The sequence below is a fragment of the Chlamydotis macqueenii genome, chromosome 26, assembly GCF_036417535.1.
Source record: "Chlamydotis macqueenii isolate bChlMac1 chromosome 26, bChlMac1.mat, whole genome shotgun sequence".
Classification (NCBI taxonomy): domain Eukaryota; kingdom Metazoa; phylum Chordata; class Aves; order Otidiformes; family Otididae; genus Chlamydotis; species Chlamydotis macqueenii.
The window spans coordinates 1,764,499-1,779,816 of record NC_141581.1 but is presented as its reverse complement, the minus strand read 5'-3'; the positions used below and the strand labels follow the sequence as shown (position 1 = coordinate 1,779,816).

At 60.7% G+C, this 15,318-nt stretch overlaps 2 protein-coding genes across 4 annotated transcripts; one reads left to right on the top strand and one right to left on the bottom strand.

Moving 5' to 3' along the window:
- Positions 1 to 1,786: 1,786 nt before the first annotated feature.
- On the bottom strand, positions 1,787 to 7,163 carry SF3A2 (splicing factor 3a subunit 2). Its single transcript, XM_086767284.1, has 9 exons — positions 7,093 to 7,163; positions 5,960 to 6,126; positions 5,237 to 5,308; positions 4,900 to 4,946; positions 4,174 to 4,283; positions 3,522 to 3,571; positions 3,107 to 3,247; positions 2,545 to 2,613; positions 1,787 to 2,263 (listed from the first exon to the last, which is right to left on the bottom strand). Exons 2-9 carry the CDS (start codon positions 6,083 to 6,085, stop codon positions 1,931 to 1,933), a joined length of 948 nt encoding a protein of 315 aa, XP_086623410.1. The 5' UTR covers positions 6,086 to 6,126; positions 7,093 to 7,163; the 3' UTR covers positions 1,787 to 1,930.
- A 62-nt stretch (positions 7,164 to 7,225) lies between these two features.
- PLEKHJ1 (pleckstrin homology domain containing J1) lies at positions 7,226 to 14,916 on the top strand. 3 transcript variants are annotated; one of them, XR_015261154.1, is made up of 7 exons: positions 7,226 to 7,343; positions 8,062 to 8,129; positions 9,943 to 10,009; positions 11,403 to 11,493; positions 11,689 to 11,752; positions 12,355 to 12,495; positions 13,815 to 14,916. XR_015261154.1 is itself a non-coding variant. In XM_086767286.1 (6 exons), exons 1-6 carry the CDS (start codon positions 7,250 to 7,252, stop codon positions 13,854 to 13,856), a joined length of 426 nt encoding a protein of 141 aa, XP_086623412.1. In that variant the 5' UTR covers positions 7,226 to 7,249; the 3' UTR covers positions 13,857 to 14,916. The 3 variants fall into 3 exon arrangements, 2 of the variants coding, with proteins under 2 accessions (XP_086623412.1, XP_086623411.1); XM_086767286.1 differs by lacking the exon at positions 12,355 to 12,495; XM_086767285.1 differs by having other exon boundaries at positions 12,355 to 14,916.
- The last annotated feature ends 402 nt before the right edge of the window (positions 14,917 to 15,318 follow it).

The window sequence follows — 15,318 nt, the reverse complement described above, 5'->3', positions numbered from 1 at the left end:
TCGTAGGGATGCACGTCCTTGACTTCAGATATTTTCTAAAGGAGGATGGCTGTCTAGGCCGGGATCTTCATGGGGACTGGCACGTACTATTCCCATCCGCAGCGAAACAGCGGGAGGGAAGAACGAGCCAGATGAGGAGGAGGGAGGACAGAGGGAGATAATGGACAGAAACTAAGTAAACGCACGGAAAGCCTCCCCCTCGGCTGGCACCTCGCAGGCTGCGGCTTGGAGAGGCCGCCCTGCAGACTCCTAACGCGTCTCTGAGCCCCAGCTGCTTGGAGCCGCGAAAGAGAACCCCACGGGGTGCAGCAGCAGCCTGGTGACTGTGAACGCTTCAGACTCGAATTCAGAAGCCTCACAACACGCGTCGTGTAAGGACTTTTCCCTCTATGAGATGCCAGTGCTCACCGGAAGGCTTGGAATTCCAATGCCACCGACCTAATCCGCCCCACAGAAACCTCCCCCCGTCCAAGGCATCTCCTCTTTTTTTGTAACAGAGGGCAGGGGGAAAGGTACCGGCGAAGACGTTCCGCCGCACGCTCAGGCCCTTCACCGGGTTCCCAAAGACGTTGCAGATCAGAGCGCAGGGTCTGGCCACAGCACGTCACAAAAGGGCCGCGCACCGAACTGGGAGGGACAAAGGGCCCCACGCCCGCTGAAAGCCAAGCCGTGACAAAGGACAGGCACCTGGCGCCAGGGAGCCCCGCGCAGCCCATTGCGGCACGGGGCCGTCTCAGCTTGAGCCAAAGCGCTTCTGGCACAGCCCAGGAGGCTCGGGCACGCCGTGGGAAGAGGGGAGCAGGAGGGGCAGGGAGCTGCAGAGCTCCAGCTGCACCTTCACCCGGTGACATGAATCCTGGAAGGGACAGAGAGGAGAAATTGCAGAGCTTCTGCTTTTTCACGAGAACCAAACGACTGTTTGAAGGAAACGCTCGGTGTAAACAAAAGCACAGAGAGTAAACGCTTGCCAAAAGCAGGCTCCTAGCGGGAGGACACACACGATAAACACCACACGTGACAGCAGGTGCTTCCCAAGAGCGCAGACAACGTTTAACGAATTACAACAATAAACGGAGGTTTAAATCACTGCCGCTTCGGTAATTTGACTGAACGTTCCCAGAGACCCCTGCCACCACCACAGCCGCGCTGTTTGCGCACCGACACTTGGCGTAAGTGGGTGGGAGCCGGGCGGCCGCGTACCGGGCAGGGACGATTCTTCCTCAAACCAGCAGCGAAACCTTGGCCAGCGCTTTTCAAGGACGCCTGAGCAGCAGCCCAAACCCGTTTCCTCGGTAAAGACGTTTCCAGCTTCACGCTGGCGGCGCCCGAGCTACGGCGCAGCGCGCCGGCAGCGGGAGGAGAAAGGTTTCCAAACGCAGCGGGAGCGACGATCTTCCAGCTGCGGCCACCACGCAGCAGGAAGGCAGAGAAAAGCGCATTTAGAAAATGCCGCCCACCGCTGTGATGACGGGGGGTGCAGGAACAGAATCCTTTTCGGGTGTCTCTGACGAGCCCCCCCATCGCCAAAGGGACGAGAAAGGACGGCAGAGCAGCTTGAACTGGCTGGTTAGCTGGGAGACACGCACCGAGCGGTCCCAGAGGGGCTCAGCTGAGCTGCGCTGAGGGACCCACTCCGTGAGGAGGGGAGTGCCCGGAGATTTCCACCCCTTCGCCTCCTCTGTGGAGAATTTCCAAACTGTAACCGCACTGGGGATGTTTCACGTGTCTAAGGGCTAAAGAAAGCGAACACACGGCAATGTTTTTAACCAGAACACAGGAAACCGGCGAGAAAACGGGAAACCTTTTAATGAACCTACAGGATTTGGTCAAATTCACGGGCACACAAACCAGATTTCTCCGAATCGGCCGTGATCCGCATATAAAAAGATCGGAGCTAGAGGAGTCCAGCGGCCCGAGTGCAGGAGGGGCTTCAGTTGGAGGGAGGCGGAGGGGGGATAGCGCCAGGCCCCTCCGCGGGGAGAGGCGGCCGCAGCATGGGCGGCAGAGGAGCAGGCGGGGGCACGCCGGGCGCCGGCGGCAGCTGAGGCGGCACGGGCGGCGGCGGCACGGGGCCGGAGGGAGGCATAGGAGGCAGAGTCATCCCTCCCGGAGGCGGCGGCGGCATGGAGTCCGGCAGAGGCGGCCTGGGGGGCAAGCCGTTCATCAGTGGAGGTGGGGGAGGCCGCTTCACGGTGGGGGGCCCCGGAGGGAGATTTGGGGGAGCTGGGGGCTTCTCCATCTTGAAGTGGAACTGAAGGAAGAACTGGGGAGGGGAGGGGAGGGGAGAAAAAAGCAGAGAGAAGGGAACAATTAATCCTCAGGACAACTCCGTGCCATCACGCAAGAGAGCCGCTCCCTGCCTCCAGGAACGCGGCTCGCGCCTCTCCCGGCCCGTTATTCCGCAGCTCTACCCCGGCAGCGCTCCCGGCACCACGACCCGTCCCGCACTTCTCTTCCGAAACTTCTCCTGAGCGCTAAGCCACCCGCCCCGCCCCGCCGCTCCCTCTGGAACGCTTAAGAAAGATGCTGCAGCGCTCCTGCTACCTGTTTGGTTTCCCTGTTCCAGTGGGTCCAAAACTTCCCTTCTGCTTTGTCGATTTCTCTGCTTGGCACCTGCGACAAAGGAAAAAAAAAGAACACGGAGTTATTTTTAGCACCGCTAGATCAGCTCAACGGCCCTTTTTAGCACCGGAGCCTGCAAGATAACCGCAGCTATTCCAGGCCTCTGGGAGACGCGCTGCTCTCGGATGTTATTAGAGATAGGGGCAGGAAAGAATTAAGTTCCTTCCCTATCGGTCAAGGACAAGCGCGCTGGCAAAAACCCGCTCCGAACATCTGCACAGAGGCTGGGGAGCAAAGCCCAGGAGGCTCCGCTCCGCGCCAGACGCCGAGAACTCCATGGCTCCCCAGAGCGCAGCGCGCAGCCCGGTTTTCAGGAGTCCCGCACCAATTCTCAGCAGGGTTTAATGACTTCCAGTCGTGTCCTCGCCAGCCCGCTTCCCGCCCCGTTAACCCCCTGAAGTCTGTAACGGCGCTCACTGGGAATTAATCCCTTGGAGAACACGGGAAGGGGACTTTCCCAACAACCAGTTCATCCCCCTCGGACCTTGAAAGCTATGGTTTCGTAGGGCTCCGCTGCCATCAGAAGGTACTGCCAGCGTCGGTCGGGCGGCTCGATCCTCTGCTCGTAGGCCGACATGAAGCGATGACGAGGCATGATGCTCTCGGCGATCTCCGGATAATCGATCTGTTGGGGCGGTAAGGCGGCGTTAAGAGGAACGTCTCCTTTTCACGCCGCCTCCTCCGCGCAAAACGAATCCCTCGGCGCCAAACAGAAAACGTAGTGCCACCAAAGGCACCAGCCTGACAGCTGCAACAGCGGATCCGCAGCAGAGGACTAGCAGGGTAAGGTCGTGTTTTGTGGGGTTTTTATAATTTCATGAATCTTGCGAAGAACTGCTCATTGAGCAGCACTTTTACCTCGATAACCCGAACCCCAGGAACTTTAACAGTGCCCTTACCTGGAAGAGAAGGCTCTGCTGGCCTGTTTCCGGATCCCTCTGTTTGGTCACTGCAAAGGAAACAAGCTCAGCGCATCACGCAGCAGCGTAGGGCAGGATTATTTCCACCCTAGAGAACACGCACGGCTTCCGACACCACAGCATCACACGACTTTTCCCCCACTTATCCAACAAAACACCACGTTGTCTTTAACTGAAGCTACGAAGCGTCTCTACCGAAATTCAGCTGCCGTGGGGCGAAGACGCCGGGAAATAAAGCTGCCGAGTTTTGCGTTGAAGGCCAAAACAACCGGGAGTTGAGAGAAAAACCGTGAGCTACCCACGCGGTGAGCGATTTACGAGCGTTAGCGAAAGGCGGCGCGACACAATGAAGGGAGAAGAGAGACTGAAACAACGTCAGCGTCTCCTGCGTGACCACTGACGCCAGCGGGAAGACGGAGCCGCACCGATCCGTTATTAGAGCGGCTCGCAGCCGACCGGCGGCCATAAAGAGAAGCTCCGTGGGCAGCTCAAGCGATAAAGGGCACCAGGAGCTAAGCCCATTCACGGACAGACCTGCCGAAGAGACTGATAAATAATTCAGCCCCACAGCAGCGCACTGGAGGCGAGCTCCGGGCAGCCTCAGCCCTCTCCCGCGCCAGGCACCCCGTACCTTTATACCCCGGTCGCCCGATTTTCACAAATTTCTTCACTTCCACTTTGACTTTTTCTGGTGCAGGCTGAGCAGGGGCTTCCTTCGCTTCCTTGGCAGCTCGACGGGCCCTGGATGAACGTGAAACGTGCCAAATTTAGAAGGTTAGCTGCGCCGGGAGCAGCCGGAATCCCCCAGCAGGGAACATTCAGCGCTCCACAGAAAGCACGCCGGGAAAATCCGCTCTTTCCCTTCCCCAGGCACCGCTCCGGGCCGGCTGCATCCACGCCTTCCCCTCAACTCGCTCACCCGCTCCCAGGGTGGCCTCGGTGCCCGTCTCCAGGGATGGACTTGAGAAGACTTACTTCTTCAAATGAAAAAGAGCTAGCCACCCAACCCAAAGCAAACCAGATTGCTTAAAATAAGAATCACAAACTTCTCCTCCCCGGCATTCATGAAAGCAGATCCTTTTGACGAGGCTCAGTTTGCTTTCAAAACCCTTTCTCCCTCTTCCTTCAGAAAATCCACAACTGGTTTTGCACCCGAGCTCGCTCTGGAGCTGGGCAGCACCGTTTGTCGCGTCAGACCCAGTCCGTGCCGGCCGGCCAGCGGCGGGCTGTTCGCCAGGGAACGCGGACGGGCAGGGGACGCTCGGGAACAGCGCGAGCCGAGCTCCGGATTGATGGATGCACACAAGCATCGTCTGAAAGGTAACGGAGGACAAAGCCAGAGCAGAGGACGACTTACAAATTGGTCTGGTGCTTCTTCCCCTGGGTGTGCGCCAAGTAACTTCCCTGCGACCAAAAACAAGGCAGAAAAATGTCAAACTAAGACAGCGCTGCTCCTGCGCCGACAGAGACCTGTCACAGGGAAGAGGCGACGTCGCGCGTTGACAATTTTAATCCTTAGCAGAGAGGAATCTTGAAACCTGCAAATACTCTCGGCGGCTGACCTGCCAGAAGCTGCCAGGCCCAGCGCGGACACGCCGCTACGCACCCCTGGTCTCCTCCCGCCCCGGCCCCGCTCCGCGGCCGTTACCGTTCCAAACGCCGCGGCCGGGCGAGCCGGGCGGCTCCCCGCTCACCTCGTTGTTGTGCAGCGTGAGGCAGAGCTTGCACTCGTAGGAGCCGAGGTGATTTTTCATAAAATAAGGGTCCTAGGAGGAGAGTTATCAAAAAGTTACGAGCAGAACACGTGCCAAAGTGACACAACAATCAAAACGCTTGGTTTTAACTCCAGGCCTCAGCTCTCCACCGAATCTCTCGCTGTTTCCCTGAGGCAACGCTCCCAACCCAGCCCTGCAGCCCCGCAGCCCCACGTCTCCTTGCCCCCACAGCCCTGCAGCCCTGCGTCTCCTCGCCCCCGCAGCCCTGCGTCTCCTCGCCCCCACAGCCCTGCAGCCCTGCGTCTCCTCGCCCCCACAGCCCTGCAGCCCTGCGTCTCCTCGCCCCCACAGCCCCGCAGCCCTGCGTCTCCTCGCCCCCACAGCCCCGCAGCCCTGCGTCTCCTTGCCCCCGCAGCCCCACAGCCCTGCGTCTCCTCGCCCCCCGCAGCCCTGCGTCTCCTCGCCCCCCGCAGCCCTGCGTCTCCTTGCCCCCCGCAGCCCCACAGCCCTGCGTCTCCTTGCCCCCGCAGCCCCGCAGCCCTGCGTCTCCTTGCCCCCGCAGCCCCGCAGCCCCGCGTCTCCTTGCCCCCGCAGCCCCGCAGCCCCGCGTCTCCTTGCCCCCGCAGCCCCGCAGCCCCGCGTCTCCTTGCCCCCGCAGCCCTGCGTCTCCTCGCCCCCGCGCAGGCAGAGGCGCAGGCTCACCTTGTTGATGTCGATGGTTTCCAAAGCCAGCTGCCGCAGCCGCTCCCTGCGGTCCCGGTTACTTTCCGAGGCAGAGGCTACGCCTCCGCTTCCCGTTTTCCCTCCGGGACGGTGCTGGAAATCCATGGTGGGGGCTGCTGCGCGTCAGCTGCTTGCAGAGGAAGAGTCTGCAAAAAGGAGGAAGAGCGACGCGAGTGACAACCAGCGCCTCTCCTGATCTGCAGCTCACAGCGCAGAGCAAACGGACGCGATTCCAAGCGGAGCGGGTCTTGCACCACGGACTCGGCCCCTTCTCCTGCCCCAGATGTGCCCAGCTGTGCAGCCCCACCAGCCTCCCCCACCCCGGAGCCCCAAAACCGCCCACGGGCCAAAGCCCCTCTCCAGCGCTGCGGTTCAGCGCTGCCCCGGCGCCTCGGGGCCCTCCCAGACCCCCCTCACCCCTCCCCACGTGCACACGAACCCCCCAGCAAGGGTCAGGCCTCTGCAGCAAGGCCGCAGAAACCCCCAGCCCCCCAGCAAGGGTCAACCCCCCCCCCCAAACATCCTCAGCCCCCCAGCAAGGGTCAACCCCCCCCCCCAAACATCCTCAGCCCCCCAGCAAGGGTCAAACCCCCCCCCAAACATCCTCAGCCCCTCAGCAAGGGTCAACTGCCCCCCAAGCACCTCCCAGCCCCTCAAAAAGAGTCAAAGCCCCCCCGAACACCCCCAAGACCCCCAAACACCTCCCAGCCCCTCAGCAAGAGTCAAAGCCTCCCCCCAAAGACACCCCCAAGCCCCTCAACGAGAGTCAAAGCCCCCCCAAACACCTCCAAGCCCCTCAAAAGGAGTCAAAGCCCCCCCAAAAAACATCCCCAACCCCTCAACAAGAGTCAAAGCCCCCCCAAACACCTCCAAGCCTCCCCCCAAACAGCCCCGAGCCCCTCAAAAGGAGTCAAAGCCCCCCCAAACATCCTCAAGCCCCCCAAACACCTCCCAGCCCCTCAGCAAGGCCCAAACCCTTTCCCCAAGCGCCCCCAACTCGTTAGCGACGGCCACCCCCCGGCAGCACCCCTCCGGGACAGCCAGGGCCCCACACGCCCCCCTGCACCCCCTGACGAGGCCCCGAATCCCCCCGCGTCCCCCCGGGCCCGTACCGGTTCGCTCCCCGCTCCCGCGCCGCGCATGCGCGCTGCTCCCCTCCACTACCGAGCGACTTCCGGCTTCCGGTGCGAGCGCTTCCGGGTCGGGCGGCAGCAGTTGCGGGGCGCGGCGGGGCCGTGGGGCGGCCGTAGGCGGCGGCGGGGCCTCGCCATGCGGTACAACGAGCGGGAGCTGCTGTCCCTGGCCCGGCAGCCCGCCGAGAAGGCGGCGGAGATCTTGATGCGGGTGCCCAAGAAGGGGAGCGGTGAGGGGGGGGCGGAGCTGGGCTGGGATAGGCCCGGGGGAACTGGAGGAGAGGGACTGGGAGAACTGGGCGCCCCGGGTTGTAGGACTGGCGGTGCTGGAGAACTAGGGCTGTGGGCCGGACTGGGAGCACGGGGCAGGGGGGAGGTTGGGACTGGGGGTACTGGGAGGGACAGCCTGGGGGCACTGGGGAGCACAAGCAGTGGCAGCGAGCCGGGGGTACAGGCCCAGGGGGCTGCGGAGCTGCTGGGGCCGGGGCATCGGGGAACAGGCTCTTTCCTGGAACCTCCCACCAAATTTCCTTGGAAGCCAGCGCTGGACACAGGCGCTGAGGAAACTCGCTGCCTCGTCCCGGGCCTTCGCTCCTCCCGGGGAGCAGCGTTCTGCCGGGCTTTGCCCCTCCGAGGAGGAATCTGCGCTGACGGATTCCCGCTCCCCCTGGGATCTGGAGCGTTCCCCGGGGGCGGCTGAGGTGCCGCACGCTCGAGGAGCCGCAAAGCGACTTCGTCACCCCGGGATGGGATTTGTGGCCGGGACCCGAGCAGGTGCAGCGCGGTGAGCTCCTCCGGGAGCGAGGCCTGAACGGCACCGCAGCTTCCTCCTAGGCTGGGCTCAATCGGCGCCGTGCCGCGCTGGCAGGGGTGGAGGGGGCTTCCCGCTGCCCCCCGGAGCAGCCGGCTCGGCCCCTCCGTCCTCCTCAACGCTCTCTTTTTTTGCAGTGTTAAAGAAACGCCTGGTGAAGCTCGTCGTCAACTTTCTCTTCTACTTCCGGACAGATGAAGCGGAGGTGGGGAATCTGCTTCTTTTTGTTGTTGTTTTCCTCCCTCCCTCTCCTTTTTTTGGGAATCAATGGCGTGGGCTTTGGGGGGGGGTACCAGGCTGCCAGAGCATTTCTTCTTCCCTGTCCTCAGCGGGAACTCCGCTGAGTGCTTCATTGTGGCCGACTGTGAGGGGAAGCTTATAGTCTGCTCTCCCAGGAAAAGAATTAGCGTCGTTTTTTATTTTTTTTATGCCAGGAATTTTCCTTGCGTTCGGTGCTGGCTGTTCCTGGGAAGCTTTTCTGGCCGTCCCCTGGCAGCGTTGTTACTTTGCGCACGCAGAAGCCCTGTTTGGTCTAGAAAACCAGAAACGAGGGACAGGACCGCTGGGTTCTGTTTCTGGCTTTGCCGCTGCTGAGATGTGGCGATTTTCGAGTGAACCCCGTGATAACTGTTTCTCCTCCTGGAAAATGGGTGTAAAAGCAAATTCGTGTGTGTGAGGAACAGTGCAGTGTGTGCTGGTGCTGCAAACAAAGGGACTTGAAAGCTTTTAGGGGGTTTTTTTTTAGACTTAATGCATCATAAATATTTCACAGTGGTAGCGGCTGAGCTGCTGTTGTCAGAAAAGCCCTTTTCTCCCTCTTCTCCTTTTCTGGGCGTGGGCAGCAGGTCAGGGAAGGGGATTCTGCCCCTCTGCCCCGCTCTGGTGAGACCCCCCTGCAGCGCTGCATCCAGCTCTGCAGCCCCCAACATCAGAAGGACGTGGAGCTGCTGGAGAGGGTCCAGAGGAGGCCATGCAGATGCTGAGAGGGCTGGAGCAGCTCTGCTGTGAGGCCAGGCTGAGAGAGCTGGGGCTGTTCAGCCTGGAGAAGAGGAGGCTCCGGGGAGACCTGAGAGCGGCTCCCAGTGCCCAAAGGGGGCTGCAGGGAAGGTGGGGAGAGACTCTTCAGCAGGGCCTGGTGTGACAGGACGAGGGGTGATGGTTTCAAAATAGAGGGAGGCAGATTCAGACTGGATAGAAGGAAAGTATTTTCTACACTGCGGGTGGTGGGACACTGTCCCGGGGTGCCCAGAGAGGCGGTGGATGCCCCATCCCTGGAAACATTCCAGGCCAGGTTGGCCGGGGCTCTGCGCAACCTGATCTGGTTGGAGATGTCCCTGCTCCTGGCAGGGGGGTTGCACCAGGTGAGCTCTGAAGGTCCCTTCCAGCCCAAACCGCTCTGTGATTCTGTGATTTTCGCCTTTCTGCCAAAGCGCAGTTGCCAATCGCTGCTTCGCTGGAGCTGCGCTCGCGGTTCCCCGGGGCTCAGAGGCTGAGCCGTCCCTGCAGCACGCAGCTGTGGCTCCGAGGCGCTGGGGACACGGCCCCTCTCCTTCGCTGCCACCCGCTGCTGCTCTGCTCTCTTTTTTCTTTTTTTTTTTCTTTATTTTTTTTTTTTGTAAGCACTTGTGTGTGGAAGGGAGAGGATGTTTTCATGTCCTTGCTCAGCGCGCGCTGGCAAGCAAACAGCACCCACATCTGTTTATCCTCAGCTCTCCTGGTTCTGTGGGTCAGGTTAAATATTTCCTCTCTGATTTCCTGAGCAGGGAGGCAAACTTCTTCGCTCTCGTCGCGTCGCGGAAACGGATGCTCAGGCCCAGGCTGGATCTGAGCGAGCAGAAACGTTTAACACCCGTGTAACGTGCGCGAAGTGTTACAGGTGGGGCCGGCGTAACGAAGCACAGGAAGGTCGATTAAAAGAACGTGGAACCTTCAGGCAATCAGAGTGAATGGCTTTAAAAGTAGCACCAGGTTATGAGGTTGGTGGCGCGGGTGAAACCCTCTCTGCGGATCTCTTCCAGCCCATCGGAGCTCTGCTGCTGGAGCACTGCCGGATCACCAAGGAGGAGGAGAACGTCTTCTCAATCAGTGAGTTCTGCCTCTGCCTTCCCTTTGCCTTCCCCTCCTGGCAAACAGCGCTGCGTAAAAGGGAACGTTTCGCTGCTTCCTTCCTGCTCTTCCCTCTGGTAACGGCGGGACGAGCGCTCCTCGGCCCTTCTCCGCGGCTGCCGGTTGCTCTGGCCTCGCCGTGCCCCGTCCCGAGGACGGCGGTGTTTCGCCGCTGGCTGAAACAGCTGCACGCGAGGAGAGAAGCGGTAACGACAGACAGACCGCGGCCCAGCGCTTGTGGAAACCCCTCTCTAGCAGGGTTTGGGATTGACAGATTGCTGCCATTGCGTTTTATCACAAAAAAAAAAAAAAAAAAGCGAGTCTCAGATAAACCATCTGTGGGGCTAATCTCGCAGCAGTCCTCCCGCCACGCTGTTTGGCCTTGTGCTGATAGCCGCGGCTCCAGCTGGCCGGCGCCGTGTCGTCCTTTGCGAGCAGCCTTTCATCCAACAACTAATCATTGTGCGAGAGGTATGCGGCAAAAATAACCGGCTGTTTCTCCAAGGCCGGCCCCGTATCTTTTGGCCCGGTTGTCGGGCACAGCTGCTTTTCTCTGCAGAGCCTCGTCTGCTCTCTTAGCCGGGAGGGGCGACGTTCTCGCTGTCTCCAAAGGCCCCTCGAGCAGCCGGAACGCGTCCGTCTGTCCGAGCACCACAGTCGGGATTTCTGGCGCTTTAGGACTGTCGGGAGCGCTGGTGAATGAGGATTCCGGAGAAAAGCGTTGGTGCGGGGCTGCGTCCCCGCGCGGCAGCCCTGAGGGGTTTAGTCGCGGTCTGACCCAGTTATTTCTCGGCAGCAGCCTGGGTCTCTGCGGGCTGTGTGCTAGAGAGCAGAGCTCTGGGGACAGGGTCATTAATTAGATGTCCTGATTCTGTCTTGGTAAAGAACGGGAGTTGCGCGGGGACTCGCTTTCTGCGTTCCCCAAAGCCTCCGGCAAAGACAGGTCAGTACCTTCCCCGAGCGCGATGTGGTTCCTCGGATCGCTGCCCTCCGCGTGTATCAGAGTCGCCTCCTCGGGCCGTTTTCCGCTTTGGTTCCTGAATCTCTGCTGCCTGTTTGCAAGGAGGCTCGGGGAGTTCCAGCCCCAAATGTGGCCGTGGTGGGCTGGTTCAGCTCCAGGCTGTCGCTCTCGGTTTCAGAAGTTGCTCTTCCCTCTCCTAAGGCTCCTCTGGCTGCTCCAAGCTGACAAATGCTGCTGCTGGGGGCCAGCCGGGCGCCACGCAGGGGAAGGGAGAGGGGACAGAGGCCTGGGTTACCAGCTCGTTCACAGAGCATCTCAATTAACAGCGGCACTAATTGTGGCCTGGCAGAGTCTGGAGAGGGAGACAGCTCTGCCAGCACCTCCCTTAAGCCTTTTCCCTACCGCTGGCAGGTTTTATTGAGGAGCCGGAGAGGAAATACTGCTTCGAATGCGACAGCGAGGAGCAGTGTCAGGAGTGGATCGAGGCGCTCAAGCGAGCCAGGTGGGCCGAGGCGCTCGCGCGGGCTCTGCGTCGCGCGCTCTGAGCTGTTTGTTTTCTGGGATCGGCTTGTGGTGAACCCCGGGAGGAGAGCGGCCGTCTCCTCCCAAGCAAGCTTCCTCCAGCTCTAAATAGCATCTGAAACCTCTCCACATCCTTTTCTGCTCAGCCTGCTGCCTGTCTGTTCCTGTCTTACAGCTATGAGTTCATGAGGAGGAGCTTGATTTTCTACCGGAATGAGATCCAGAAAATGACAGGGAAGGTGAGTCCCTTGGAATTGGCTCGTCAGGTGGCGACCGTCGGGTTTGGGCTGGCGCAGGGGCTGCTGTTGCTGCCGGCTGTCCTGCGCGAGGCCGTTTGCTGCCGTGCGCGTGGAAGATCCTGCAGTAACGCGGTTCCTGAAGCCGCAGTCTCCGCAGCCAGACCCTCAGGTCTTCCTCTGCCGGGCAGCCTGCGCTGTCGTGCTCGGCTCCGACCCTCGTGCGCACGCTCTTCCAGTGGCAGTGGCCTGAGGTTTGTAGCCAGGTGGGCTCTCTGGAAGAGTTCGCAGGCAGCCGTGGCCAGATCAGAGCGTGCGCGGGTCGAGATTCTGCTCACGCCTCCGGCCGGCTCCTCAGAGCATCCCTGCTCGAGGCGACGGAGGTGGCTGTGCCTCACCCGCGCGCTCCGGTGCGGGCATGGACTGAGCGCGCCCCACGAACCGCGGTTATCTGCTGCGGAGGGCCCAGAAACCGCAGCCAGCAGCTGGACTGGGGCAAATCCAGCACACGACTGGAATCGGTACCCAGGCCTGCGCTGCAGGAACAGTCCTGGCCTCTCCTTTGTCTGCGTCTCACCGGTGCCTTCCCCGCGCTCTTGCTGCAGGACCCCCTGGAGCAGTACGGGATCTCTGAGGAAGCCCGCTTCCAGCTGGGAACACACAAGGATCCATCCCCTCGCTTGTGCTGAACTGGCCCCCGGCTCGCCCCCAGGCCCCGCCCCGGGAAGAGCAGCAGCGGCGACCAAGTGACTTTTTAATTTATTAGCCAAACAGGGGTTTTTTAAAGGAATTCATTGCACATTCCCGCCTGCCCCAGCTGTGGAGGCAGCCACGCTTCACTGCTCCCTGCGGGCTGTGCCCTTGAGCCGCCACCGCGGCGGTGGGAGTAGAACACCCTGGCTTCCAGGGAGAGCAGAGGGGGCAGGGGCTGACCAGAGCTCCCAGCGCTCGCTGTCCTCAGGCCCGGAGCTTCTGCGACAGGCCCCGAGCCAGCTCTGCCCCTCCTCTTCCTCCCTGTCCCTCTTCTGCAGGGAGCGACTCAGCTTTTCTGGCTCAGGATCTCCCTGCGGTCCCCGAGGGAGCCAGGGAGGGTTCTTCACCCCCGTGCTGCTCAGAGGATGCTCTGACTGGTTGCGTTTCTGTGCCTGCAGGGTTAACCCTGGCGTCGCAAAGCCTGAGGCTGGCTCGCAGAGCCCAATGGCCACGTTTTTGAGCAAAGAGTCCACAAAAAATGGGCAGAGCTCAGCTACAGCAGCGCGCTGGGCTGGGCTAAGCTGGGCCGTTATTCCGCTTCCCAGAGGAAAGCCAGACGGAGGGGTTTGTACAGACAGGAACCGCTCCATTTGGGCTGGGTGTTTGCGCTGCAGGGCATGCAGAAGTTAAGCCTAGGGAGCAGCTGGGCATTACCACTTCATTCCCCGAGCCGCTGCTGGGTGAGTAAAGACCAGAAACTCTGCCAAGGTCCCAGCCAGCTCGTAGGGAGCAGGGGCTGCCTTCCCCGGGGCTCCTGGGAGTAAGGGATCCACGCTGAGGAACGCGGTCCCTCCTCGAGGCTCCGCACCTTCAGCCACGGCTCTGGCTGCACAGAGGAAAAGTGCCCGGAGATGAGGGCTGGAAAGACACTCCCTGCATCTCACCCAGGGCTCCAGGAGACCCAGTTCCCTGACTGGGGAACTGGACCAGGAAGAGCTCCGGGGAGGGCCCCTGGGAAGGTCCCAGGTAGTGCTGTCAGACCCTTGGTGGCAGAAGGAACTCTGCTCCCTGCTGAGGCAGGTAAACAGCTCTGGGGCTCGCAGCTCTGGGCTCTGTTCCACCCAGCTGCGAGGAAGGCTGCTCTGCAGTCCGCCAGCGCGTGGAGGAGAGGGGCCTGTGAAGGGAAGTTTGGGGTCTCCTCCTCTTTGCCTGGAAATCAGTGCCGAAACAAAAGCCGGTACTGCAAGCTTTAGGGGCCTGGCCTTCCCTCTTTACCTCATGCTGCTGGGTACCAGGAGAGTGGCAGATGCCACTGATGCTTTCTTTTTAACCTCAAAGCCAAGATTTTTTCCTTTCCCTCCAACGGTTCCAGGTGCTTGCTCCAGAAATCGCCCAAAGCAGCAGTCCTGCGTAAGGAGCTGAGGGCAGGACAGGGTGGAGCAGGAGGGGGGCAGTGCTGGAGACAGATGGCAACTCCAGTGGAAGCAGCGATGAGGGATTAAAAGCAGGAACATGAGAGCTTGTGCTTCAGAGAATTGCTGTCCTCAGATGACTTCCAAGTGCATTTTAATCCTCACAAGCCTCCTCTGCTTTACCTCGGTGCAGGGACGCGCTCCTGATACACTGGTGGCGTACGCAGGGCGATACTGTGACAAACTCGTCCGTCTGCTCGCTCGAGAGAGGACGGACACGCTCCAGCCTGGGTGGCCGGATAACCAGAGCCGCGGGCCGAGGAGCCGTGGGCTCTCCCACCACACGTAGCACAGCGCTGCGGCGTTGGCTTGCGCAGCTCCTGCCAGCCGGTTTGAGAGGCAGAATGTCCGCACCCGAACTCGGCTCCCCAGGGTTCAGCATTAGGGAACTCAACCCCTTTATAAACAGAACCCTGGGAATGCTGCCAGCGTTCGGTCATTTCCAGCAAACAAGCGCAGTGCTGCAGTCAGGCTCAGCGGTTCTGCCCGCCGCCCTCGCTTGCTGACAGTTCTCAGCCGCGTGCCCCCGAGGACTGGCGCTAGCGTCCTCTCCTCGCACGCAGCAGCGCTGGCACCCGGCTCCGCTGTGCACACAACGGGCATTTTCTTTACAAGTTATGGGAACAGTTGGGTGAGAGAGAATCCCAACGCTTACTTATGCGGCAACAATGACATTTCTTATCTGAATGTAAGACAAATGCTGTGAAGTTACAGGGGGCAGCCGCAGCCCGGTGACCGACTTAGATCGACGTCTAGAGTAGCGCTAGGACACGGGGTTGGGTTTCAGGAGTAAGGGCGATGGTACTTTTAGGCACCCTGAGATCCACATCAACTGCTGGTGATTGTAGACAATTGTTCAGTTTTCATACTCTGGTCTCTGTGCTTTTTTTGTATTTGTGTGGCCTGTTCCAACGAGTGCTGCGTACAGGCTCCCTGAAAGCGTCCTGAAGCCATGTATCTGTTGTACAGTGAACATTTCCAATAAAAACTTCTTTTAATCTTTGTGACAGTCAGAGCTGGTCTAAGAAACCAAACTCTTGGCCGGGGAGGGGTGGCTGCAGCAAGCTCAGGGTCCAGCAGAGGGACCAGGCGTCTCCCCCAACCACCGGCACCTCGGCCCCGCGCTGGAGCGGGGATCGGCGCCGGAGGGGCAGCGGCACTGAGGAGCCAGCGCCTTCATCCCGCGAGGAGGAGCAGGAGCCAGCTGCAGATGGCTCCGCCGTTTTGCTAACGGAGCCGAGCACTTGGCAGCAGCTTGCGTGACAAAAGGCGTTGAGGATGACAAGTTGGGTCAGACCGCTGCTGCTGCCCGCTCCCAACGTCTACAAACCCGTTACACGAGCTCTGCACGCGCTGGGTGAAGCAGGGCCTTCAGCTCATTTTAAGAATCCTGCAGCACATGAG

What these genes read in the sequence shown, in the direction of transcription:
- SF3A2 (XM_086767284.1), bottom strand. Translation starts at nt 6,085, where the DNA reads ATGGATTTCCAGCACCGTCCCGGAGGGAAAACGGGAAGCGGAGGCGTA. An exon ending in TCACGCTGCACAACAACGAG is followed by an intron (nt 4,947 to 5,236) that starts GTGAGCGGGGAG and finishes TTTTGGTCGCAG; the next exon opens with GGAAGTTACTTGGCGCACAC. An exon ending in ACGAAACCATAGCTTTCAAG is followed by an intron (nt 2,614 to 3,106) that starts GTCCGAGGGGGA and finishes CCTTTGTCGCAG; the next exon opens with GTGCCAAGCAGAGAAATCGA.
- PLEKHJ1 (XM_086767285.1), top strand. Translation starts at nt 7,250, where the DNA reads ATGCGGTACAACGAGCGGGAGCTGCTGTCCCTGGCCCGGCAGCCCGCC. An exon ending in GGAGAACGTCTTCTCAATCA is followed by an intron (nt 10,010 to 11,402) that starts GTGAGTTCTGCC and finishes TACCGCTGGCAG; the next exon opens with GTTTTATTGAGGAGCCGGAG. An exon ending in GAGGCGCTCAAGCGAGCCAG is followed by an intron (nt 11,494 to 11,688) that starts GTGGGCCGAGGC and finishes CCTGTCTTACAG; the next exon opens with CTATGAGTTCATGAGGAGGA.